Source organism: Ammospiza caudacuta, chromosome 10 (assembly GCF_027887145.1).
Source record: "Ammospiza caudacuta isolate bAmmCau1 chromosome 10, bAmmCau1.pri, whole genome shotgun sequence".
Classification (NCBI taxonomy): Eukaryota; Metazoa; Chordata; class Aves; order Passeriformes; family Passerellidae; genus Ammospiza; species Ammospiza caudacuta.
The window spans coordinates 25,048,327-25,075,054 of NC_080602.1; the positions used below are offsets into that span (position 1 = coordinate 25,048,327).

The 26,728-nt window shown below is 43.4% G+C and overlaps 1 protein-coding gene across 1 annotated transcript in view; it reads right to left on the reverse strand.

The window, feature by feature from the left end:
• ADAMTS17 (ADAM metallopeptidase with thrombospondin type 1 motif 17) overlaps positions 1-26,728 on the reverse strand; it is a 151,548-nt gene that overhangs the window by 26,502 nt on the left and 98,318 nt on the right. The window contains exons 15-20 of the mRNA XM_058811469.1: positions 22,162-22,282; positions 19,893-19,967; positions 14,691-14,771; positions 9,917-10,074; positions 5,933-6,092; positions 3,975-4,110 (exon numbers count right to left, since the gene is read on the reverse strand). Of these exons, the coding sequence (XP_058667452.1) occupies positions 3,975-4,110; positions 5,933-6,092; positions 9,917-10,074; positions 14,691-14,771; positions 19,893-19,967; positions 22,162-22,282 (731 nt within the window). The remainder of the gene's footprint in view (positions 1-3,974; positions 4,111-5,932; positions 6,093-9,916; positions 10,075-14,690; positions 14,772-19,892; positions 19,968-22,161; positions 22,283-26,728) is intronic.

The window sequence follows — 26,728 nt, forward strand, 5'->3', positions numbered from 1 at the left end:
TTTGTGTTGAAGTAGGGTTCATACAATGAAATAAATGAGGAGGAAAACATCTCGAATGATTGTAAGCCACAAATATGATGCAGCAATGAAAAAAGCAGTAAGAAGTTAAAGTAATGGATTTAGCCCAGAAAAATGATTGAAGGAGGAGATACAATGGTTTGTTGTGTCCTGTGGCAAATAGCCCAAGGCTGAAAGGAAGGGAGGGAAAATACTCTGTAAGAAAAGGAACAGAGCTGATGCACAAAAAAAAAAAAGGCTGAAAAAATGACAGTGAGTAACTTAGGCTGGAAATAAAAGGTTCTGACCCACATGAACAAGGAGAGCCTTCCAGGGCGGGAAGGAGCCTGTGGGAAAAGCTCAGCTTATAGAAAGCAGTCTAAGATATGCTGCTGGTAGTAGCAGAAAACTAACCCTGGGGCTCAGGAGATATTTTCAAGTCCTAAACAGTGAAAATAAGTGCTCAGGGTCTCCTGTGGTTTTCTGTAGATGCAGCCAGGGATTTCTGGCATATGCTGCTGTTCAGCATCCATGTAAGAACACCAAATATTCAGCAGACCCCTGAAAGAACTTAACCTCTCCTAAAATCTCTTACAGCAAAGAGGAGAAAAATTACCAGCGTTTGCACACAGTCCATTACAAGTCCAACAGTTGGGGAATTTCATGTGGTTTTGGTGCTTTTCCTGCCTTGGAGGAGAGCAGTTTCATAGCCACAGCCCCAGCCATGCAGGCAGAAGTGTGTGGCCAGTGGCCGAGCTGTGTTTTCAGTGAAAACAGCTGATGGGATCTGTGATTTGTGAGTGTGGTGCCAGCCCCAGGGCTGGCCCTGCCGCTGTATTTGGGTTGGTGCTGGGCGTGCTGGAAGCGACCCATCCACGCTGCATGCAGGAATCCAGATTCCATCTGGTTACAGCAGGGTTTTGTAAAAAATACCTAAAGAGCTAGGCAAAGGATTAGAATAAAGAGGTGCTAATAGGGTGCAGTTGGGACAGGAAAGGAAGCTGTAAAGAATTTAATGGAAAAAGAGGGTCAAGGAACATAAAAAATAAAATAAGAAGAAAAAGAGGCATTTTTTTAAAAGGTGAAAGAGTAACAATAATAAAGAATGAAAGATTCTTTTATTTTTGCCAGTTTCAACAAAACCCTTAAGAAAATTCTCTTCTCTGACGTTTAATTTTAAAACATGTCAGTGTATCCAATCAAGTTTTAAATCCTGCTTTGTTTTCCTCAGATGCTGGGTTGCAGTTGGAGAATTCCAATCTTCTCCTTGGCCTCATGAAAGTACTGTCCCCTGCCCTACATTATTTGGCTCTCCTGAGAGGTGGCTGAAGTTCAAAGGGATATATAATTTACAAAGCACTTTGGGATCGTGCTGGAAGAAAGACACTGTTATTAATAACATATCCTTTTTTCCTCCTGATCACTTTATAAATGTGGGTAACTGTTTATTTTATTTTTATTACAATCTCAACAGCAACAGCCTCTTCCTCCACTTAAACAATATGATCTCACCCCAACCCAAAGAGTTTGCAATCCAGCTTATACATGGATTGAGAGAGGAAACAAAGGGACAGTGTGGGATAGTGAACTAAAGTCACACAGCCCATCCCAAAGTGAAACAGAGACTGAGTGTCCTCTGACCCAGTCCTGTGCTGGCCAAAAGACCCCCCTCTAGAGATAAATACTCTGAAAGGTGATTCTCCTAAATTTGGAGTGAAAGTGCAAATGCAATTCAGAATGCACAAAACAGAGCTGGTTTACCAGAGAAAGGAGAGCATTGTTCCATCTTCTGAACTCAGGTGAAGGGCTTAGGTCTGAGTGGAAATGGGAAAGGACCTTATTGTAACAAGATGCTACAATAATTTTACTTGAAACCCTAAAACAAATTCAGGGCTCATAAAAAAAGCATTGACATGGTGAAAGAGAATGGTTTCTTTAAGATGTTCTTGGTCAGAGAATATGCTAAGCATGCTTTTCTAATGTCTGGGTGGGCAAACGCAAGTGGAAATTTAAATTCTACAGAGGCACAGAGAATGTGCTTCTGAAAATGTTTCCAGTTAAAAGCATGTTAAGTGTGAAAGTGTACTCTACACGGAGGGAGTGAGGGAGTGTGGTCTATCAGATCATCAGCAAGGATTCTGTGGCCTTTCCAGGTTCTAAGCACATTGACAGTGTCTGCTGTCATTGCTCTGAAAAAAATAGACCAACAAGAGTGTCCCTGTGCCAGAGCTGACTGCAGCTGGGCAGAGCTGTGTGAGCTGTGCCCATAAACTGCCTGCTGGCTCCACACAGGAGAAGAGAGACCTTGGAATAACATTAAGGGCTGGACCAAATTCCCCAGAGGAACACAGGCGGGATACAGGAGCAGAATAATCCTTTCTGAGGAGGTTTTGTGTGATTTAACCTCACCCACTGTCACTGCCCTGACAGGCAGCAGTGCCATGGTGGGAGGGCACCAAAGAGACCTCCCTCAGAGCACACTGTGGGTCTCAGGGCTGTGACACGGCCAGAACTTCCCATCCTTGCTCTCAGCTGGTAGAGGCAGAACCTGCCCACAACTTCCAGAACTTTTAAAGTTGCTTTTGTTCATCTCTACCACCTGGAACCCCTCCTATACCTGCCTGGGCTCACTCCAGCCTACTCCTGACAGCTTTCCAAAAGATCTGGGAGAAATACTTCATGCCAGGGCAGCAACACAAGCAGATGCTTTTTGTTTCTTTCTGAGAGAGTGGCATGACAGAAATCCCAGCCTCACTGGACTTCCTTCTTGAAGGAAACAGTTGTTTCCTTGAAGCCATGGGGACTTTGGCTCTCCTTACACACCAGGGTATCTCATTATACCTTTCAGTACTGCAAGCTGTACAGCCAATATTGTCCAGCAGCAATAACAGGCAGTGCAGACAGAAACTGAAACCTGAACCAGCCTTATTGATGGATGACCTGACACTGCATTTCCCTGCTCCAGGGCACTTTAATCAGAGTGCAGCTCTAATTAGAAGGAAGTGTGCTGCCTGCTGTTCTCCCCATTGCCTCTGCCAGCAGGATTAGCTTTGTAGGTGCATTTCCCTGGCTTGTCTGATTATCCAAGATGCAGCAGCCAGCAGGTTGGTTTGAATATGCTTTTTTAGGTATTGTTTGGCTTTATCTGAAATTGATTTTATCACAGAATATTCTGAGTTGGAAGGAACCCACAAGGATCATTGAGCCCACCTCTGAAGTGAATGGCCTACACATGGATCAAACCCCTGATCCTGGTGTTATTCTAACTACTATCAAAATTGGAGTTTCTACACTACAATGCTAAACATCACCGCAGAACAAGAGTGAACTTTTTTGTCAGGAAACAAACTGAACAAATTAATTTACCTTCCTCTCTTTTGTCATTTTGGCCAGAAATGTCTTTTTTAATATAACACAGATCAAAATAATTTCAGCTGAAAGTGCTTGCCAAATTAAAAAAAAAAAAAACTTTTATTATTTTTAGAGATCTCTAATAAGTAGTGAGGAGAAAAGCACCCTTACTGAGAAAAACATCTAAAATGTGTTTCATCATAATTTAATTTATTGGCTTCAGGGTTTTTGTAGTACTGTTTGACAGTTAATCAGACCCCATTCTGTGCTGATTCAAAAAAAGAAAGGTTAGATATGCAGTCCCTCTACTCTTGTCTAACTTTATACTGTAAATTCTGTCTCCCAGGAGGCAACCAAGGGAAAAAGAAAACCATCCCCAAACAATGTATGAAGGCAGCCTGCATGGAATCTGGCCTTACTGACCACAAATTAAATGGGCTTTGTCTGAGGTAATGAAAATCTGACCTGCTCAACAAAAGGAAATGAATATTACAGCTGCTTACTTATCGTGGCTAACGTGTCCCAATACTTTGAGACATTTGCACTGTGTTCACCAGACGGAGGCTTTGGAAAGGGGCAGTTTCTGAAGGAAAAGGATATTGGTTTTAGTGTTTTTAACTCCTTACCGTGACTGGCAGGGGTGTGTGTTACATTTCCTGACCTGGGGCTCGGGGCGGGTCACTCGCTGGCAGTCACTGTCATTCACCAGTGTCATGGTCTTGTTAATGATCCGAGTGCAGGACACGATGGTTCTCCTCTCACCTGGAAGCCAAATCAAAAAGAACTCTGAACAAAACCACCTCCACTCATCAAAACTCCAAAACTCAAAAGCTTGGAGCTCCCTGCTCCCTCTACCAGATGTATTCTACCACCTCTGCAAGAAATCTTATTCTCCACTTCTGCCTGACCTTTGTACTGGCATGTTTTGGGTTGGTTTTTTTCCAGAAAAGCTACAAATCTTTCCCCAATAATCATGCAATTGACTGTTTCACATGAGCATCCAGCCTGGGCTTTCTCCTTCTAGTGTTTAACGTGGAAAGGAGCTTTAAAACAATTTGTTTTCGTTTCTGGTTCCTCCTCCACAGGTAGCTGTGCCCTGTCATCACCCCGGGCAGATGTGCTGAAGTGACACAACCTCCCACTCCCTGCTAATGTGACTGATAATGACAGGACAGCTGCCTCCTGCTGCTCCGGGGCAGGAAGTCTGCATGAAAAGGACTGACCGAGGTTCAAGAGTCATTAACTGAGCTTGTTCATATTTCACAAAGAGAAAATAAAGCCACCAAAACAAATTGTTTCTCATCTCCTGCTCCTCCAGATATACTGCTTTAAAATCCTTGTGGCAGGAGGCATCTCTGGAGGAGCCAGCATTTCTCACACAAACTGTGCACCAGGAGTTTCCCTCATCCAGTGTGGCCCTCAGGGCTCAGCCTTCCACGGAGTGGCATCAGGAAAGCTGTGCCACAGGGAGCATGACAGTGACCAGATGTGACAAGGAAAGTGATACTCCTGCTCTGTGTGACTTTGCCTCACTGCTAATTTTGGTTTCTCAGGTTTGTTTTCTAACCCTGAGACTGTGTCAGATTGAGTTTATTCACCATCTGCAGCTGAAAATAAAAAATAACTCATGTTCTGTTAATAAAAAATATGCAAACATCTGTATGGAAAGGAGAAAGTCCCTTCTCAGCTTGGATAAGTAGCAAAAGCATTGGACAACTAAAATAAAAGACCAATTATCAAGCTAGTGCTGGTGGGAGCCATGCTGGAAGACACTGATTTGATTCAAATTTGTAACAGGCTTACAACAAAAATCAGAAGAGCCACAAATAAATTTCCTTTTCCCTCATGTGAGGGTTTAATGGCTTCAAAATTATTATTTTAATGCAAGAGTGTCTATTCTAAAGTGAGTCCTATTTACAGAAAAACATCAGTAATTTCAGTGCACTGAGGGCAGTGAGCCTGTAAATGTGAAGATGAGCTCTTTCCTCCTGTCATGTCACATCATAAATAACTGAGGCTGCTGGTGCAGACAGACTGCCCAGAACGCTTGGAAATGATCTGTTTTCCTCAGGGAACAACCTCCTCCTTCCAGCACTGCACATGCAATGGACAGTGTCTGACAAAGCAGCCTCTGCTCTCACAGCACCAACTCCCAGGGCTGCAGCAGATCTGTCTGGGCACATCCAGGGATGCTCTGGGAAGGAGCTTTGCCAGGTGCTCCTGGGTGGGAGCACCTGATGCAGATCCCCAGGAGCTGCCCCAGCAGCACTGCCCTGCTCCATCCCTGGGGAGGGAAGGGCCTTTCCCTGAGCGTGCCTGGACACCTGTGAGATGCTGCTCCAGGAATGTGCTGGGGGCTGGGGCTGCACACAGAATCTGCAGTGACAGAGCAGTGTCCCTGCCAAAAGGCTGGCTGGAAATTAACTGTGGGGATGGGGATCAGAGCAGGGAGAGCCGGTGAGAATGAGCTTTCACTGAATTCATTACAGCAAAGTCCATTTTCATGGCCAATTTCCACCTCTCCTGTGGCTGGAGGCTGCAAACAGCACTCAGGAATTTCCACCAAGCTTCCTGGTGTCCCTACCTCCTCCACACTGCACACTGCATCCTTCCCATCCACTGTGTGTCCAGATGTACAAGGAGTCCTGTTGCTTTTCTGGCTCACTTCTGTTTTCAGCAGTATAGTTTACAGGGATGGTGTATTCATAATGAATTCCATAATTCTGGTCGTGGAATAACAGCACCTGGTTCAGCAGAAAAGAGAGGCTGTTGCAACACACTGTGCTGGGAGAGCCAACAGGCTGAGATAGCACTGCTGGAAATGCTGGCTCAGGAAAAAATCCCTAAAGTATAAATACCTTGTGAAAGGCAACCAAATCTTTATCTAGAAAACTTAGATTACAATGGTACTGCTAAAACAGGGCAACTGCAGGAGCAAGAACTGCTTATGATTTGTGAATATTTAAAGCAGCACAGGGATGTCTAAACTTGGAATTCAAGGCATAACTTCCAGCCTTGTATGTGATCAGCAGGACACTGGCTATTCAAAGAGAAAGACAACAGGAAGCATTAAATCAGCACTTTTCATATACCAACCATTTTAAAGAGCATCTAGAGTTAAACATCTGAAAGAACAAGGTGATGCTTCTCAAAAACAACTGCAGCACACAAAGTCCCTTGTCTCCTGGTGAATGTGGCACTCAAGGCAAGCATGACTATTCCAGCTGACAAGCTGTAGCAGCAGGGTTTTATGTCTCAGAAAACAGAAATAAGAAAAAGCTGTATCACACAGCTTCTGGCAATGTATATTTTCATCCCTGCATATTGCTAGAGGAAGGTGAAACCTGTTTCCAACAGCAGGCTATTTCCTATGGAATCACTTGTGATGTCTCTGGTGTTATTACACCAGAATTCCCTGTCTGTTAACAAAGGAACAGAGAAAAATGTTTATGTTTTCACCATGGGCAGATGAGAGTACTGGTCCTGTTTTGATTTACATGTTGGACTTCATTTGGCTCTCACTTTCCCTGGCTTGAATCAGAACTGATTGGAAGATATCCCACGGAGAACAGGATCCATGGAATCTGAGTTACCACAGTATTAACAAATGCCATAGAAGTACTACTGTAATGTTCATGCTGTGGCTTTAAACCTACTTATACTTATTATCCCATGATCTGAGCAGCATTAGACAGGTGAATTGTGCTGGCTTTTGTCACCTACTGAAAAAAGAGCAATGCCTTACCAAATAAAGGCTCTCATAAGTGGAGCAAGCAGCTGCCTGTTTGAAAAAAGACAAATTTGCAAATGCTATTATCCCCCAACAATAATTGTTTCCCCTTCAGATTTGCACAATCATTCCTACTTAACCAATAATCTCACTAAAGCTGTCAGGAGCTCATTTAACCACACAAATGTGCTGAAAGAAGGGGTCCTGGCAGCTTGTGCTGTGAACACTGAGGGGGCTCCACAAACTCAGCACCCTTGAGCTGCTCTGCACAGGGCAGAACCCTGGGCAGATGAGCCCCTCCCAGAGGATGTGGGGAACAAGGAAATGATTTTGCTTCAGCTACAGAGGGAGCCTCACTTCCAGGACTGAATACCAGGGTTGAAACCAGCCAGCCATCATTACAATTTCAAAGAACAATGTTGGTTTTTCTAAACACAATTCAAACACCAGACAGGCAGAGGCAGAGAGCTTGAGCCCAGCTTTCCTGAAGTGCAGGAGATACAAACTCCTGTTCTAGAGAACTGATCAGTCAGCCTTGTCTAAAGCCCCCTTCTGCTCTGGGAGTGTTGGGTTGTCCTCTGTTGCACAAGGGGGACCAGCACAGGCCTACTTACACAAACACCAGTTTCTCCAAGAAATACACACAGAGCAATGCACTTGGAGAAATGCCTCAAGTATTAAAAAGCAACTCCTAAAAAGAAATCCTTATTATCTCAATATGGTGCGAGACCAGTGAATCTAAAGGCCCATATGAAACCAATTTCATGCAATTTCGTAGCCATATATAATTGGGGGGTGTGTGTATGTGTGTATAATTGGTTTCAAATGCAGGTCACAATGGATTGACTGAAGCTTCTGGCTCTTTGTCAGTCCAGTGTATTCCATCACTGTTTGAACAACAGTTTTCTATTTAGAGGGAACTGGTAACCATCCTGCCTTTCCTGTGTTGAAAGAATGAAACCCACCACCCTGTATCAGGGAAAAGATTTGTATCTGATTCGAAGCAAAGACTTCATGCGTGCTTTGTTTACCACTGGCAGTGATTTAAAACCACATGTATTTTAATGGTCTGGTAATTTTTACATTCCTCATTTTTAATAATTTCTGTGAAAAAGGTGAAGAAGGAACATTTCCTCTGCTTATGCCTGCTGAAAGGGCCTGTCTGTATCTGGAGAAGCTCATGGAGAAGCTCAAAATCACTCCTACGTTAGCTACTTACTCCTTAATGAAGGGAAACTGAGCATTTCTTTAAAATCAAAGCTCTGCTGATGTTGAGGTACACAAAATGCCAAAATACAGATTTTACTGCAGTGGACCTCAACCAAGTAATGCCCTGGAAGGTTCCAGGAACTGCCAAAGGAACCCTGCACAGCATCCTCCCAAACGGTACCTGTGCAACTCCTGTTTCTCACATGAGCTTGGGAAGATCTTAGCAGTACAAAGTACTTTGTCAGAGTCCTGGTTTCAGGAGGGAAGGCTTGTGTTAAGGCCAAAGTCCAGAAGAAGCTGATGTTTCTGATGGTGAAGAGGGTGTAATACACCTGTAATACACTTTCTTTGAGTGGGCACACCCTGGACTACACAGGTGAGCCAGGAAGGTGCTGGTGAGCTCAACCCTGCACCTCTGACTACTCCAGCTGTAACCTCTTTGATCCAGCTTGACACTGGTCTGTGAGCCTGTAAACTCACTCATCTGTCTGAGAAAGCAAAGACAAAACCCCTCATGTCCCTGTGCAGCAGATTTTGACACCAAGAAGGTATTGACAAAGTGGATATTACTGTCAGCTTTTTGTGTGTGTGAAAAGTTCAGGCATCTTTGGAGCTTTTCAAACTGGGTCAGGAAGTGTTGCACAATGAACACCAGCAGCCAAAAAAATCAGGTGAGGGAAGGGAGAGAATGCTGATTTTTTAGCAGTGCTTACAGTCAGCCTTCAGAGAATAAACATGGAAAAAAGTCACAAGGAGAAGAAACAGCATAGAAAAAAATGGAATAGAATAAAAAGTTACAGGAAACAATGAAAGAAACAAATATACTTTCTATGCAAACCTTGCTACAGAACCTGTAAAGCTTTCTGCAGACTTTTAAACAGGAACAGATATATGAGACAGGAATTATTACAGCTGTCTCAAAAATACAAATGTTAAGGTTACACCAGCATTAAGGGACTGGCCCATGGGTCACCCTGTCACCCACCAGTGACAGCTCTGCGACCACAGTCCAGCTCTTCTCACCTCTGTGGACTTCTCATTCATGTCCAGCCACATAGCTGTTCACAAAATACCAAGCTGGGTTAACAGAAGGGCTATGCTGAACATTAAGAAAAAATGTCAAAAAACACCTTAAACTACGTACAAATGAAAAAACAATACAGAGAAAACAAAGAACATTTGTGTGTAATTAAGTCATTACTTAGATTCAAATTCACATATACCATCTGTGAATGCTAGATTTGCACCTCTTCTGTAAGAGAACAGAGTATTTAAACACAGAATACATTCTGGCATAATATGAAAAGACATTTCAGCAAATATGCTTTTATGTGTGTGATCAGGCATGTCCAAGAAATAATTCAGGTCCTTGGGAACCTACATCCTCTAGAATGGACCTGTGACACATTACAGGGATTTCCTGCACTGGACATGAGCTCAATGAACACTGCCTGTTCTCCCAGGATGGAGCATCACTTTCTGAGTGAGAGCTGGGCTTCTCCAGCCCCTGCAATGCTGCAAAAGAACACTGTGGTGAGCAAGCAAACAATCAAAATTTAACTTTCAGCTAGGATATAAACCCTTTCTGTTGCATCACTTAAGAAACACAAACAAAGGATATAAAGTTACCATCAAGTGCAGTGGTATTTTAGTTGGTCCTTTGGCAGAGATTTTCTCCCACAGCCCCCTTCGCACGTACCGGACAGTGGTGCCTGCGATCTGAAACTCACCAGGAAGCTCAATTTTCCAGTCGCTGTTAATGGATCTCTTACTGGAATCTTTTAAAGCTGCAATGAACCAAACACCACGGAATGAAATGCAAGCAAATTTGTAATTACAATACAGACTACTGAGCCTTTGTCTCAAGGTGCCTCAAGCACAAGATGCAGAAAGCTTGTAATGGATGTGAGTTTAAAGGAATAAAACCTCTCCCATTGTGATGTTTCTAACATGGATATATTCTGTACTTCATTTGATGAAGATATTTTGAAGAATTAACATAAAATTCATAGATCATTTATTTCTACACTCTCCTTTTAAATGCAACAAGACAAATCTGCAATTTAATTTCCAAGCAGAATTTTCTTTCAGTTTCCAGATTTTGAGACCACATTTTCCTAAACTCTCCTTGAGAAAAAGAGCAATCCAATTTTTGTTGATACAGTGCATACTGCAAATGCAATACACAACTGATGCTGTGTTTGTGTGTGCCCCATAACCAAACATAAAAAAAAATTAACATTCAGCTGTTAGAGCTGTACAGAAAAGTTAAGTCACAAAGCAGGGGCAGGTCAGTGGGCAAAATGTGAACTTGGCCACCCTCTTTTCAGAGTCCAAGTGCTGGATGTATGTATGAGGTCAGGTGAGGAGGGTCTCACCCATCCTGCGCCTCTGTGCCTCACTAAGGTCAACATGGAAAGCTCAACTTCAGAAGAAAGATGAATATTGAGAAGAAAAGATACTTGGACTTGTGTGTCCTTTCTTCTAGCCCAACTTTTGCATCAGGATCACTGATGTCCTTCAAACACTCAAAGACAACTCCAGCCATAAGGGCATCACATTACTGTTGACTCATCAGTGGAAGCTGATTTAGGGATTGATGTGTTTTCTGTGTTAGAACGGAAGCAGAGTTATCCAGATGTTGGTGTGATGCACTGAGGGAAGAGAAAATTGGCAGACCCTGCTGCAGCAGAAAGTGCCAGGCCCCTTTGTGGAGATCCATTCACTGTGATCAAATCTGCCCTGACAGCAGACAGACAGAATATCCCACGTGTTACTGGGCTTCCTTAGTTCAAGGTTAACTGTGTCTTTTGGCTAAGCCTTTAACAAGATGTTTTTTTAACCTCTAGCATCTCATGCCTATTTTATCCTCTTCCAGTAAAGAACTTTGTCCTCACTTAACTGAGTGTGTTGCAAGAAGGAAAGAGAAGCTGTTTAAAGCCTTTGGAAGTCAATGGGAAGTCTCCTATTGTCATCCCTTTGGATTAAGCCTCCATAGCCAGCAAACCCTCCTGGGTGTGTTTAGGACATATATATATATATATATATATATATATATTTGTTTATTTTATTTGTGAGGTCTGAACTTGGGGGGAATCTGGAGCATGTGGAGGTCACAAGGTTCTCTGCATCTACACTGGGAACATTGGGAATCCTGGAAAAAGGTGGATATCTGTCCTGCTGCACACAACCTTCCTGACAGCTCTCAGAGTGCCAGCAGAGACTCCAAAATCAGGGTGAAGGGGAACTGAAGTGGAAGAGTATTTTTTCTGAGGAAAGTTTCCCCTGGCACACAGCCCAGGGGTAAGATGGTGTCCTGGCATTTGCATGCTGCAGCAATGTGTCTCTCCCTGTGGCTCACTTCTCTTTCTGCTTTGTTCCTCAGTTTACAAAGTACCTTCTGCAAGCTGCAGACACAATTCTGAAGCAGGATTGCTTTCCTCTGCCAAGACCTAGTGGCTTCCAGGCAGATCAAAGTTGTGGGTGAGATAAAACTATCTCCAAGCAGCATGGCTGACTAGGAAAGATAGTCCAGCATGTGCTCCAAACTGTCTAAGAGTTTGAGTGACTTAAGTCATGCTTTGGTTCCAGCTCACCATCAAAGGGAGATAATTTGCTGATGAAAACCAACGTTTCATCTTTTGAACCTCTTTTCTGGGCAGGGTTTGATTTTGATTGCAGGCACCGCAGCCCTTAGTGGCTGAGGAGATGGAGAATTTGGAAACAGACCTGTTCCCAAAGGTGCTCTTCAAGGATTGCAGGAATTGCACTGGGGACTGAGCAGAGCACTTGGGCCAAAGTGTTTCCATTGCTGTTTGCCTCCATTACTCCATCAGCAAGATCACTGCTGCAGCTACAAAACCTTCCATGTCTCAGACACAGGGAACTCCAATGGCTTTTGCCACACACAACCACTGGCTGTGTGCCCTGCCCCAGAGGTGACAGAACTAAACTCAAATTCGTACAGTAGAAGAGGAGGAGGAATAGGAATCCCAGCAACAACCTGTAACTTCTGTTTTTCTTGTTGGCTGGAAGGCAAGAACTGACCAATCAACTTCTAAACCTGGCATCCACTCAGATCTTTATTTCCACCTTGGGTCTCTCCAGCTTGCTTCCCAGCCTGTGGACACAAACTGCCCAGGCATTTCCTGTTCAAGGTGGTTTTTGAGAGTTACAGCCAGCCAAGGCAGCCAGCGTGGGTTGCCTGTAGGTGGAGGGAAATTCTTCAGGCACTGCTCCCAGCACATGGAATAATGATTCCAAATTATGCTGGGCTTCCTTCCAGAATGTTGTACCTGGTTCTGAGTAGAAATAAGACCTGATTGGACTCAGCTTTGTCAGTGCTATTGAAATAGAAAATCCTTCCACACTCAGACCTGAATTTAAGAGTGATTGAGGTTTCTTTCTTGGTCATCTTTATTGCCCTATGGAACCCTCCTGCTACTATTCTTCATCTCAGTTCAGCAAGGCATTGGGTATCTTTTCTTTGTGTTGAGTGTTCCTTGAAAGAGAAAACCTTGGAAAGCTTAGAGAGGTTCTCCTGGCTCCTGACCATGAAACAAAGAGCTGAAAGCACTAAAAGTTTTAAAAGAGCCAGATTTTTATCTATCTTTATGTGATGCAAACAGGGCCAGCTCCTGCTCTCAAAAATACACAATCTTAATCCTCACCACCCAGTGGGGAACCATCTGCTTTAGTCAAGATTATGTTGTCTCAAGGAAGGGCAGTTTCTAACTCATGTAAGACTCTCAGTGCTCTGCTATCTGCCAAAGCCCAAATACCCTGTGCAAACCCCACCAAGACAAACAAAAAGCCTGGTTTCCAGAAGGCAGAGCACTTGCAAAACCCAAAGAAACACTGGCTCCCATTATTCCACCAGGCTTTGCTATGTCAAACATCTCATGTGTAGGCGGGATCCTCTGGCTAAAGCGTTATGGAAACAGGAGCAGTGGTGATATTCCTTCCTACCAAGAAGTGGCACAAATGCCAATGGTTTTAATCAAAGGGCAGCTGAATGACATAATCTGCCCTCCTTTTTCCCCCTGAATCTGGAATGAAAGAGAACAAAAACATCTTTCCCAGTGATATTACCAACTGCAGCAACATCTCAAGACAGAAAATCAATAGCACTAGAGCTGAAACCCTGACACAGCCACTATGCAAACATTTTCAGCAGCATCCGATATTCCAGAGCTGGATATGAACATCTCCTTTTGGCTGGAGATGAAGAATTACAAGCAAAAGATGTGGAAATCAGAGACCAAGGTCTGAACTTTGTTCTGACTCCCTGCATAGCCATGAGCAAGTTACAACACCTCAGTTTCCTCTTCCACAAATGAGAGAGTGACAAGCTCTGCAATCCTCTCAGAGTTCCTTCCTCTCTGGAAGCAAGTCCATGGCCATGCAGCTCTGGGACAATGTTGGGTTTTTTTGGATCTTGGCCAATTTTCTTTGAAGCCTCTGCTCTGCCACAGGCTTCCTGTGTAAATTCAGGGCTAATGGGGCATTAGCATTTCTGTATCTTGGACTCCCTAGAAGCAGAGGGGGATAAAACCCTTTATCTATTGCACAGTAATGACAGAGATGGAAATGCCTCAAACATTGGAGAGAAGAGGCAGAAGATCAGACTAACAGATCCTCAGTGTAACTGACTGGCTGCACTTTACAAATGCCATTCTGACCTTTAATTTATGCAATGAGTAACTGAACAACAAATTCATTGACAGACTCTGCCCTACAACAACCTCACATGCAAATCCTACCCATCAGCCACGTCTAAACCATTTTTTCCCAATAGGAAAAGGAGGAGAGGATGCCTGTTCCCCTCTAAAGGAATGCAGAAGTAGAAACCACAAGAGGATTAAACAAATTTTTTTGCCTGATAAAATAGAGGCAAGTGGACTAGAGGCTGCAGCCAAGCCCATCTCAGAATGCAGGATCAGGTCTTGGGTTCAGTGCTGCTGTAGGAAATGGCAGCAGGTTACTGAGGGATATCAGCTGCCCTGTCCTGCCTCTGCTTCAGACTGAGCTGGGCGCCTTCCTATCAGTACCTCTGCCATTCCCTTCTCTAAACACACTGTTCTCTTCCCCACTCCCTCCTGAAGTGCTGTGTGCTCCTGGCAGCCCTGTGCAAGCCACTGCCAAGTTCTGCTCAGGAACTCTTCTGTCTGTATATAAAAGTACTCTCTGGTCCTTCCAGGTTGCACAGGGACTGTAAGTGTCACATACTATCACATCACAAACATCATGAAACCAAGCCACAAAAGCAGAGATTGCAGCAAGACTCAAATCACCAATCCCTCCCTGGCAGCAACAAACCTTACAAGTCGCTTAGAGAAGGGTCATTTTTAAAAGAAAACAGAGCTGGATTTTAATTAAAACATTTTTACTTTTTTCTTTTTACCCAGAAAGCTGTGAGCAGGTTTGTCCTCAACCACTCTGATCCGCCGGGCACCCGCAGGGATCACAGCGGCTTCGATGTAACCTAGAGCAACAAAAAAGGGGTGAATGAAAGCAGGGCAGGGCCAGGAGCAGCCATCCCATATCTCCCTGAGAAAAACTCAACTCCAGGCTCAGGACTGAGTGAAAAACACTCCAGATGAGATCCCTGTGCTGGCAGCCACTTCTCACTGCTGTCACAGGCGTGGTCATGATTAACATATCAGCAGAAATGCATAAGTGCTGCTTAGCTGTGACTACAGGCTTGTTAATTAGCTCTAATTAGATCTGCACCCTTTGAATCACCCTGGTTTTCCTGCAGTACTGACAGGGATGCACGAGGACACTGCAAAGTGTGACTGTCAGGAGCAACACTGCACAGAACAGACACGTGAGATGTTTCCAAAAGTTGTTCCTGCTTTGTCTTCCCTGTCCAGGCTGTGGTGTCAAAAAGGATTCACTTCCACAAAACTTTTTGATGATGCTAAAACTGAACAGAGGGAGTTAGTGGGACAAATCTGGGGAAAAGCTTGTTTTCATTTACATTTCAGCTCTGTACAAAAAATCTGGAGGAAATAATGAGTCTCCTTGCACTAGGCTGCTGAGAATTCAACAGCTCAGATTTAACACAATAACAGAGCTGGGAGTTTCTCCAGGACCACTGGCCATCTCTAAACACTTTTTCAAAGACCACTTTTTACTCACAGAATACAGTATGAATAAGCAGGAGCTACAAGGAAATGCAGCCTCTTTTCCCCCACTATGGAGACATGTGGAGTTACAGACTTGCTCCATGGGGTGGAAGCGGTGCCTTTAAATAATAAAGCAGAGGAACACCAGGGCCCATTTCAAAGAGCCAGGCAGAGTTTTTCCACTGGCTTCAATGGACTTTGAATCAAGTCTCTGTAGATGACACTAATCTCATCACAACCATGACTTGATTCCTTCTAATTGGCCACCCAGTTTACTTTGCAGTGTATCACTTGGCACCTTTTTGGGGTTATTGCTGTCCTCTTTCTTTTAGATGTTAAGCAGCTTATCCTGTATATTCCCTCATCCACTTTTCTTGCTTTAAAGGGCTCTGTGAAGCTGTTGTGTGTCAGTGATGCCTTTATGGGAATTGTGGCTGTCTAGAGCAATGGGTAGGAGAAGTGCTGGCACAGGGAGCAGTGATTCCTTTAGCACTTAGCAGTGTTCAGCGAGCTATTTTAGGGATGAAAGTGCAGCCCTGCCTTTGCTGTGCTGATACAGGGAGGACTCCAAGGGGTATGGTGACAATCTCTTGCACCTCAGGACTAAGTGATTCTCCTTCCATTGTGACATGGAGTGAGACAGATTTGGGGTCTCAGATGGTGGATTCATTTCCTGACTATTCATTTCATGAGTAAGGCTTGAGCTCTTGGGTTTCATCAGGTGCAGAAGGTGGGCAGCTGACTTGGGCCAGACAGGCTCTCTCTTTCCCTGATTTGTTGTATCTGAATGACACTTTCATCTCACCCTTCAACTCAGTTCTCTTTGCACTTGTTCCTCCTCAATTACTTCTCCCTTACTCAGGATATGTCAGAAATGGTCACTCATCCCTTGCAGGAAAACCAGAGAGAGGGACAGCAGAGCTCAGACCTTGCCTGTGCACAGAAGCCAGAGCAGAGGCTCTCCCAGCTGCTGTTCCAGCCTGGGTTTCACCAGGAAAAATCATTACTTCCAGGGTCAATTTTACAAAGGCAATACGGAAATCTGTTATGAAATCAGAGCAAACAGATGTTGAGCTTCATCCTAGACATTGCCAGGAGTTGGTTTTTCTTCAGCTGAGATACCAAATCACAGTCAATACAGTCAGATATCAAACATCCCCACTGCATCCCATGCAGCTGCATGTAAACCCAACCAACAGCTACTCAAGACATGAACACACAGCAAAAGTGTGACCAGTGAGAGTCTGTCACAAGGAAACAGCTCCTGATACACCCCGAGCATCCCTGTTAGGAAGCCAGTTTGGAACATGCCCAAGTTTCAGCTAATTTAATGTACCTACTAGGGAACTATTTACTTATTTAGTTTTTAAACCAGATACAAATGCTAAATCATGCAGGGGTTGCAGACAAAGTTACTCTGAATTTAGTGGAAGGCAGTCACTAAGTTCAGTGAACTGTGGATCTGTCCCAGCAGCAGCCAGGAGTGTGTCACACTGCTTTAGAGGTGAGCAAACTCTGGAGGCTCAGCTCAAGCCATTAAATACACTCATTTCATCACTGTGCCATGAGAGAAACACCACGTGGAAAGGTGATTTTTGTGTTACATTTTACAATAGTCAAGTGTGAGCTATTAATAGAGTATTAGTTCTGGAGACTGTTTGGTTTGGTCTCACACCAGATTTTTTCTCCTTGTGTAATTTCTAATCCTGATTGATGGCTTTGGGGGGCTGCACTCACAGCTCCTGAATAAAAAGAAACACACTGTGTTATCTCACTGTGCCACAAACCTGACTGCTGACCTTCACTCTCCTGTCAGAGAACTGCCAAATGCTTTGCAGGGGTTTGGATCTGACCTGTCCTCTCAGAGGTGAAGCAGAACCTTGGGCATGTTCCACCAGGAGCACCTGGACACTCTCATTCATTACCTCCAGCAATGCTGGGTGAGTTAGTGGTCGAATTCTGCTGCAAACAGACTGGATATCACCCATGCAAATTTGCCACAGGTACAAACTTGGATCACCTCCACCATTCTACTCTGGTCCTCAAAGCTGGTGGGAGGCTTGTGGTCACAGATTCCTGATCTTTGAGATAACTGCACCAGGAAACACCTCCAGTGTTTTCCAGGCACATTTTATTAAGCAAATTGTAACTGCAGATTGCCAGAAAGATTATCAAGTGTCAGCTAGAATGACCAAAAAAAGTCTCAGAGTTGGCCCCCAGTCAAGGACTTTCAAAGCTCTGTTAGGTCTAAGGATAATTGTCTGCAAGGCCAGGGTTTGCAAGGTTGGGCTTAAAGTTCATCTTTAAATGAGGAACTGGTTAAAGACCGATTTGGCAACTATCAGGCAGTATTTTTAGTAATTTCACCCATAAATCAGCGTGTTAAGATGAAGCTTTGAAAATACAACAGGAGAACTTAATTATTTGATAATTTATGGTGCTGTATGCAGTATACTCCACCTTGGGAACAGTTACTTTGGCACACACCAATCTTTCTGGATAATCTGCATTACATCAGTGTCTCAGGAATGTAAGACTGTGATTGAAGCAAATCCTAGATACAAGTTTTATGGTATAACTTGTATTAGGAGAGACACCAGAACAAAGAGGTGGCTTTGTCATCAAGGAGATTAATATATGAACAGTGGCTACTGTATCTTCATTTAAATGCTGGAGAGATTTGCAAGGGGAAAGCAGCCCACACAGAAAAATCCATTGTTAGCCATTGTTATTACTCCCAGAAAGAACAGAAAGTTTAGTGTGAACTTCAGAATGCCACTGATCTACTGCAAAACTGGTCTGGTTCACACTGCAGTGAAAGATGGACTCAGAGGTGAAGGACAAACGATCCCATGGCTGAAAGTACCAACCCCTGGCACTGCACCTTCCTATCTTATCCCTGTACACACCAAAATCAGGTGTGAGAAGGTCAACAGTGCCCAGCTCATTATCAAACTTCCCAAAAGTGCTTTGAACAAACATCTCAGGGTAGAAGCCAAGGAGATCAGGCTGTCCTGCCTACCTGCCAGCCAAGGCCAGCAAAGCTTCCATGGCACTTCAGGGATAGGCACCAGCTGAGCATCCCAGACTCCACCTCCTTCCCACCTTGCACATTTGCTACTTGTTGCAGTGGAGTACAAATTATGTGTCTGTTTTCTGAACAGCTGTGATAATTCTCCTTTGCTTTTAGTTTGAGAACAAATCCTGCATTGGCACCTGTCCACTTCCAGCCATGGGATAGCTCGGTTGTAAGAAAATAATTTCTCTGAAGAGCCATGGATAAATTTCAAAGCCTTCTGCTATTGCTGCAAAGTTGGTAACTGGGATTTCTAACTTGCATGTTCTGATGAAACCCCCATAAGTGATCTCTGAGTTAAAGATTAGGTAGAGTTCTATTTTCTTGTAATTTACATGGGCACCCTATTGATAAAAAAAGATATTTTTGTGTTGGCTAAAGATGCTCCCAGCCAGCACGACAGCACTACTGTTCAAAATTCTTTTAGCAAGTGTAGGACAAACAGCATATGCAATAAAACCTCTACATTTCCACCATCTTAAAAAGAAAAATTCCTAGCAAATTTCCCAAAATGACAGTTACAACAACTGGCATATCTCACCTTATTAGATTCTGCCATTAAAAAAGAAAATCCAAACATCTGTGGTCATTCTTTTGAATTATAACCATAAATCCTTTTGAATTACAATAATAAATGAAAATCTTGATGTGGTTGAGAAAAATCAGGATAGACAGACCCAGGTCTCTGAGCATTACAGGCACAACCTTGGAGAAGTTGTCAGTGATAAATCAGCTCCTCAACAGACAGGAGTCCAAGAGCTGTCCTTCATTTCTAGGTCCCCTGTACAGTGGCAGAGTGACAGAGGTGGATTTCAGAACAACTCTGTGTTTGGTTTTGACAAATTATTTTGTAGAAATAGGTACAAGGCATGCTGCCAGTCGAAAGGAAACCTCAGTCTAAACAGTGCATTCAGCTGGCCTGCTGAAGACAGCCAGCTGCACACAAGTGTATGTGATGTTTAGCATCATAAATTAAGGCTTTTGACGTTCTCTGCAGCAGAAAAATGGGGTCCATTTCCAGTTGGATCACCCTGGATCACAGGTGCTAAGAGCTGAACTGCTGGATCTTCTACAAGGCACTTTGAATGTTCCACCATCTTTCCCACCAGGGTGGCAGAACCTCTGTGATATTTAAGTTGGGGGAAAAAGAAATAGATCTCGTTCTTTTGGCTTGGTGCTTGAAAATTTGGCTTCCTTTCCACAGATAGGTTCCCTAAAAGGAAAGGATCTGTATTGTATCTCTGACAAGGCAAGTGAAACAGTAAAAGGACTTGAAGCTTATCCATGGCTTTTGATAGCAAATTTCCCCATCTAATCCGACAAAACGAAGATAAAGGACCAACACCAAAGGATTTCACCGACACCCACTGACACTGCAAACAGCATTCAAGTATCTTACACGAGAAACACTTGGGAACAGCCTTTGCCTTTGCCATCACACATGTGGAAACCTTCTTACAATGACTATTGGTTACTAAGAAACAGAAAGGAGTTGGCAGGGGTTTAGTTCAGTTCACAGGGCTCCACAACATCATTTGCAATCACAGGACACAGAGGGACCAATCCTGCAGCCAGAGGAGTCCCACAGGCAGAGCCAAGGCTCAAGGCTGCAGCTGCCATTCCCCAAACAGATACCACTCCAGAAGAATCAATGTCTTGATGTTTGAAGTCTATTCTCTTTTGAAATAATAACTCAGCACACTGGACTCGGGGTCTTGGCCTTGACTTGGAATGCAGCCAGGTCATGAGGATTTGCCACTGAACTGTGCAATTGTTTACACACCCAAACCTTGAACTTGTTATCACCAGAATATTGTGGATCTTTCTTTGCCCCAGCTTTCATCAAATTTTTGCACATTTTTGCATGACTGTCAATTTAAAATAAAAAGCCTTTTTTTCCCTTGAGTAATGCCACATTCACTTGTGATACCCGGACCTGGAGCTTTGCTTACTGCATGAAATTCAGTGGGTTCACCTGAGGACCTGATTCTGCAAAACAGCATGTGAACAGAAATGGATGGAAGCACACATAAAATGTAATTAACTTTCCAAATTAAATAAAAAAATAAAACAAAACACCTAATAAATGGTTATGAGGTTATACTGGTAAAAACAATTATCTTGTAGATTATGTGAGATGGCTAAGGTGGAAACATTTTACTGACAAAGCAACACTTTGACAGGTTTGTGTGTCTGAGATGATCAGCAGAGAATCTGAATGCTTGAACACTGCTCATGAGTCATGAGGAATTCTTTCTGATTAGGTTCCAGGGCACTGGGGGTGAAAACCTCCTGCAGAGTCCTGGCAGCCACTTAAGGCTGAAGCTGCTCTGCTCCTGCAGCCTTGTAAAGTCACCACCTCAAGCAGTCTGTGTAGCTGGAAATGGGTGCAACCTCCTGGCAGTGACCCAGAAATTCTGTATTCTGTATTTATCTGCACAAGATGTTTTGTAGACTCCTTGGAAAAAAGATAGCTACTCTTCAGCAGTATGTAAGAAATCCATGAAAGCTGTATAACCTGCTACAGAAATGGAGAATAGCTGGGATTTTTCAGTGGAAATGAGGAACTTTTCCCACCACTTGCATCAAATGCAAAAGGCTTGCTGTAAGTGGGTGGAAAATGGGACAAAAGAGTCAAAAGCATTAATGCAGGAAACCATTCAACAGTTTGGCCAAGCACACAGATGGACTCCAGAGAGATGTGGTGCAGGTGGGAAATCCTACCTGCATCTCACAGGAGGTGACAGATTCCAGCTGGCTCCACAGGTGAGGAGGAGGAGGGTGCAGAGGAAGAGGTCAGTGAAGAAAATTAGAGCCTCAGACTTCAGAGCTGAGGCCTGGACTAAAGGGAGCTGCTAAGCACTGGTGCTGCTTTAGCTGCTAAACTGGACAGAAGTGTGTGCTTAGAGGGGATTTTCATGTGCTTTGTGGAACTCAGCCCTGGAGCAGCACATTGAATGTATTTCTCCATACAGAAGTGCCAGTTGTGTATTCACTGAATGGGAAATAATTTTTTTTTCTGGACAATTGTTTCCTCCTGGAGCAGTTTCCAAGTCTGGACGTGGCTTTCCCTCCCTTTGGCTAATAAGGATGTGTGATAACAGGGTTCTCAGAAGTGTAGTACAGAAACCCTGGAACAAAGACTAATTCAAACACCAAGCTGTACATACATTAATGTTTAACAAGAAAGGGAAAAGTCTTATATCCTATACTGGATATTTTTGCTGGCAGGGAATCAGTAAAAATATTCAGAGGGGAGTGCACTACTCTTTCCTTTAGCTGAGATATTCTGATTATAACATGAATCATCTACAACATGCAACATGCATCATTCTGAGACCTCAAAGATGGTGCTGAAATCCAACTTCCCTCCCACTGGGAAAGATTCTGTGATTTTGTCTCCTATTTAAAATCACCAGCATCAGTAGCACTCAGAATGAGAAACACAGCTTCAGTCTGAATTTCAGGCAGAGGCAGTGGCTGGTATCTGGGTGAACGAGTAAGAAGCAGATGGGATATCACACCTGAAGTGAGTTGGGGTTTGTGTTCCTTAGGAGCTTCCTAGAGCTGTTTTTGCTAGGTGACCCCAGTGCTATCCAAGAGGAAGAGCTGTTACTGCTGCCCCAACTCTCCTGCAGCAGGCAGAAGAACCCCAGAGTGTTACTCACCCATGCCCTTGGTGTGGTTGAAGTCTCCTTTCACCACCTTGCAGGTTTTCCCATCTCCACTGCAGATCCCACAGCGATCCTCTTTGGCAGCTGAGCCAATGATCCCATCGCAGCCAATTTTCTAATGACAACAACCAGAGACCCCCATTACTTTGTTTTCAAGGTTAGAGCATCTCTAAACAATGAGGTCAACACTAAGATTGACATTGACTGAAAACCTGAATGGGGAGAAAACATTCAATCTTAATTAAACTTTTGAAATACCTGAAAAAAGACCTCATTAATCAGATGGCTCAAGATAGCTGAAATGAAAGAATAGTTCAGTGGAAGCAGGTTAGTTCCGTATCAGGCCAATTTCTACCACAAGATTGCCCATGCAATTATGAAATTTTCCACATGCTTGCACTGTACTAAGAATCAACATTCAACTGAAAAATAAATTATAAAATCTAACAGTTTCACCTAAAGCTTCATTATAAAGGGTGTTTTAATAATTTTCTATACGTATCTATTTCTTTTTTTCTAATAAAACCTACAGTTCTGCTTCCACACAAGGGAAGAGTCACAATATTCTGCATGTAGCTATGGGAATTATCACCATGATCTTCCTTATTCACAAAGCATTCATGGGTTATGATGGTGAACATTCCACTCTTGTAGATCTTGAGGCTGACAACACTGTCATTAATCTATGTAAATGAATCTTGTATTCTATCCATGTAAGACCCTCAAACTGATCAGCAATTCACTCTTAAAACATAAATTTCTACTGAAAAAAGCCTTGTCATTATGCAAGTTATTAGTAGAGATTGCACTATTAAAAGTGAGTTTAAGATTTATTCTGCATAGATAAACAGTTTCTTGGCAAATGAGTAGCAGGACTGTCACTAGTAAGACTTATTTGAATGAGGCTATTGGGTCTCTCCCTTCTTTGCCTTCCTGTGATGAAGCCAGAGGAAAGTTGGAGAGATATCTTAGGGAACAATCAAAACAACAAACATTTTGAAAAATAGGGTAAGCAGGGAAATATTAAGAGAACTCGGCTGTTTATCTGAGCCTGGCTGTGTGTAAGCAATGCAATTTGGATCAGAATTCCAACATTCCCTTTGTTTCAGAAGACCCTGGCCACTGCCTCAGTCCAGATGTATTTCAGGGATCAAAGATTGCCAGTGTTCCACTGTGTGCTGATGCAGAGCTTGTCTGGGTAGATCATTAGGGACAGACATGCTGAGAGAGGGTGATCATCCTAAACACATACCAGGGAAATGCTGCTCATTAACTGGCACAGCACCTACATTGGTGCACAGGAACAGCAGGAAAAAACTGTATAAATGCATAAATGGGAGTTAAAAGAAGGAGAAGACCCTGGAGTTCCTGGCAGTTGCAATTCTCAAGCCTGAACTTCACACCCATGTCCAACAAATAATTTTGGGATATTGAACGTGATTCTGCCCCCAGAACAGAAGGATGTCCCAGCAGTTCTCCTTCCAGGAAAATCAGGATGATTTATTAATGGGGTTGCTGAAAGGCAGCTGGAAATGAACGCCTGCCTGCCACCCTGCTGAGATACTGGAAAGGCTGTGTTTAATTTAAGGCTCTGGCGCTATCTTTTACTGTGCTGCATTGTTATTAGCACTATGTGAGCACACAGATGAATAAAGGGAACATAATGAGTGTTGAACCACACTTATTCCCAGAGCTACATGAGGAGTCTGTAGGACTCTAACAGAGGCAGGGAAAGAATGGGGAGTTGGCAATCACATGCTTTGTATTCACGCTGGAGTTTCCCAGATAATGGAAACCAGTGGGAGCCAGCAAAGCTTGGGAAGGCTGGGTCCCCTCTCATCTGAGACTGGGGTTCAAGACAAGCCATCTCCTCACACCTTTACTTGCTCACTGACACCCTTCCACTTGAGAGGCCCTTGAGAGGCATGGAGAGAACCCACTGAATCCACAAATGTAATTCCCAATATCTTTGCTGGTTTTTACCTTTCATTTTCACCCTGTTCCCTGTGAGTGAAGGAACTGGGAATGGCCCTTGCACCCTCCTCTTCAATGGTACCAATGGCACCATTGCTCCCATTCACAGGACAAACTTTTCCCTCAATCCGGGCCCTGAGACTTAAGGCCCCCATCACGTTTGGGCCAGGAAATGGCTTCTTACAAAGGAATATCTCTAAGAGAATAAAACACATTTTTCTTTGGCTTCAAGATGAAAATTGGTGCATTCTTGCTACTTTATGGGGGAAAAATACCTTGGAAGCACTTTAGTGTTGTCTACATAAACATTAGAGCCCGTTTCCCTCTCCCCAAGCCTTCCAATCACTTCCAAACTGAAAGTGCATTTAATAAGAGTACATTTAATAACAGTACATAATGAAACAGCTTTGGGTAAGATTTGACAGTGGATTCCAAAAGCTGCAAAGTCATTTAGAAATGCATTGCAGTGACCACCTTGGTCACTCTGATCCTTTGAGAACTCCCCACATGGAAAATACTCTTAAAACCACCACCATGGCCACTCTTAAAACAAGTGGATCAGTAAAATCAAAGGGGAAGAGACAGGACTGGGAGGGCAGAACACAGTGGCTGTCACCTTTGTGGGTGCAAAGCATCTGCCAGCAGTCCTTGGGCTGTTAATTGAGAGATTCTCCAAGGTGTGAGAGCTCCTGAGACTCCAGCACTGGCTGGAGAAACTATGCAGTGTGTACATCAGCAGTTTCCCACTGACAACATGCTCTGTGTATTATACTGCCCATCCTTTAACTACAGAGCTGTCCTCAGCCTGCAGAAAGCTTTCCACAATGTGAAGCCTTAATTAACCATATGCAAAGGGAAAATCCCAAGTTTCACTGCTCAAAAGGCAAGTTTCCACAGTGCAGAAAGTATCCCTTAAACCTAAATAATTGAAGGGAGTTGTTTGATCTTTGCCATCTCTCACTTGCTTTGTGGTGCTCCCTGTCCACTCCAACCAATCAAGGTAAGGGGATTCATTAAATTTAGAAGCAGAAAAGGGAAGCTTTACATTCTGAAGGAAGAAAGACCCTGTAAATAACAATAACATCCCATGTTTTCTGACCCAAGAGTTATCCTGCAGATGAGCAGACTGAGCCCATAGACCAGCCCATCCAGCAATTGCTGGATACTTTCAGTTCCATCAGTCTTCAATGGACTGGTAAGAAGGGAAGCAGCTTTAAAACATGGGACTGCTGGCAAGAAACATGAAAATAAGTCTTTTAGGGCTTCAAGTCCTCAGCATGGACAGTCAGAAATGTATCCACAGGTTTTTAGGGCTATTTCACCCAGGCAGTCTCCTGCTCTGGCACCACTTTTTGGAACTAGCCACCAACCTTTAAATTGGCAGGTAACCGCACGTTTGCTGAGCCAAAGGCCTGAAATTAATTCTCTTTAAGCTAATATCTCCATCCACCCTTCCTTCCCTCCCTCCTCCTTCTTCTCATTTTTATAATTAAACATCTGAAAGTACTGCTTGTTGGGTGGTATTTCCAGCTTCAGTCATAGCTGGCTCCAGCATAGGAAAACTCTTCTCTTTTGAATATATATCACTTGGATTCTTCTGTGTGAACTATTCTCTGTATTGCTTGGGTATTTTTTAATGATATTTTTATTTGTATTTTCAATGGCTGTGAAAGAGCTCAATTGATACAGCTTGTGAGGGTATGTTTTGCTACATAAACACAATTATTTTTGTTATATACACCCACTCTGTGCAAGAAATGACATTGTAGGCTCACAAAACTGTAATGCTTCCCATATGCTGAACTAACTGGCTGTCTCAATGGATCAAATATAAATATTGATGCAACATGTGCCACTTTACAAATTAATCATGTACAGAGCAGGCTGGTTATGACAGATTCATCTACACTGCCAATTCCTTCTGTCCATAATATCCAATGCCATTGATACCTCCAGGGATGGACCACATGAAACAGGAATGTGCAGATGTGAGCAAGTGACATTCAGATCTGAGGGGAAGAGAATTCTTATTGCATTGTTTTAAACACCTCTGCCCCTGTGGAGGGTTGTGGGGGCTGTCAGGGCTGGGTGAGGTGAGTCTGGGTCCCTGATCAAGCAGTTCCTCTCTGAGTTACTCCAATTTCTGTTCCACAACAAGTTTTGTGCTAAGGGTTGGAGTCCCTGTAGGAGTTAGTTCAGCAAACATCTTCCTGTCATTTCCCAAGCCTTCAGATTTTGTCTGAATCAGAGCAGCTCTGCAGGATCAGGAGTTAGACACATCCTATTTTAAATCTGTATTATCTCATCTGCATTAGATCTGCAATGTGATCTGCCATTGACTTTGTGCTTAGATCCCTCAGCAGCTCATGGGGGTGTTAGACACAATAATTTATGATTTTTCACACTTAGATATTGAAGGCTATGTGTCAAAACCTCTGTGCTCATGAGAGAACATGCAAATAATGCAAAGTTCTTTCCTATCCCAGGAACTCCTTTGCTTCTGTTCTATTATATGCTTTCCATGGGATAACATGGAAGAAAAACTGGGGAAACAGCATGGGATTTTTGTTTTTCATATCCCACTGCA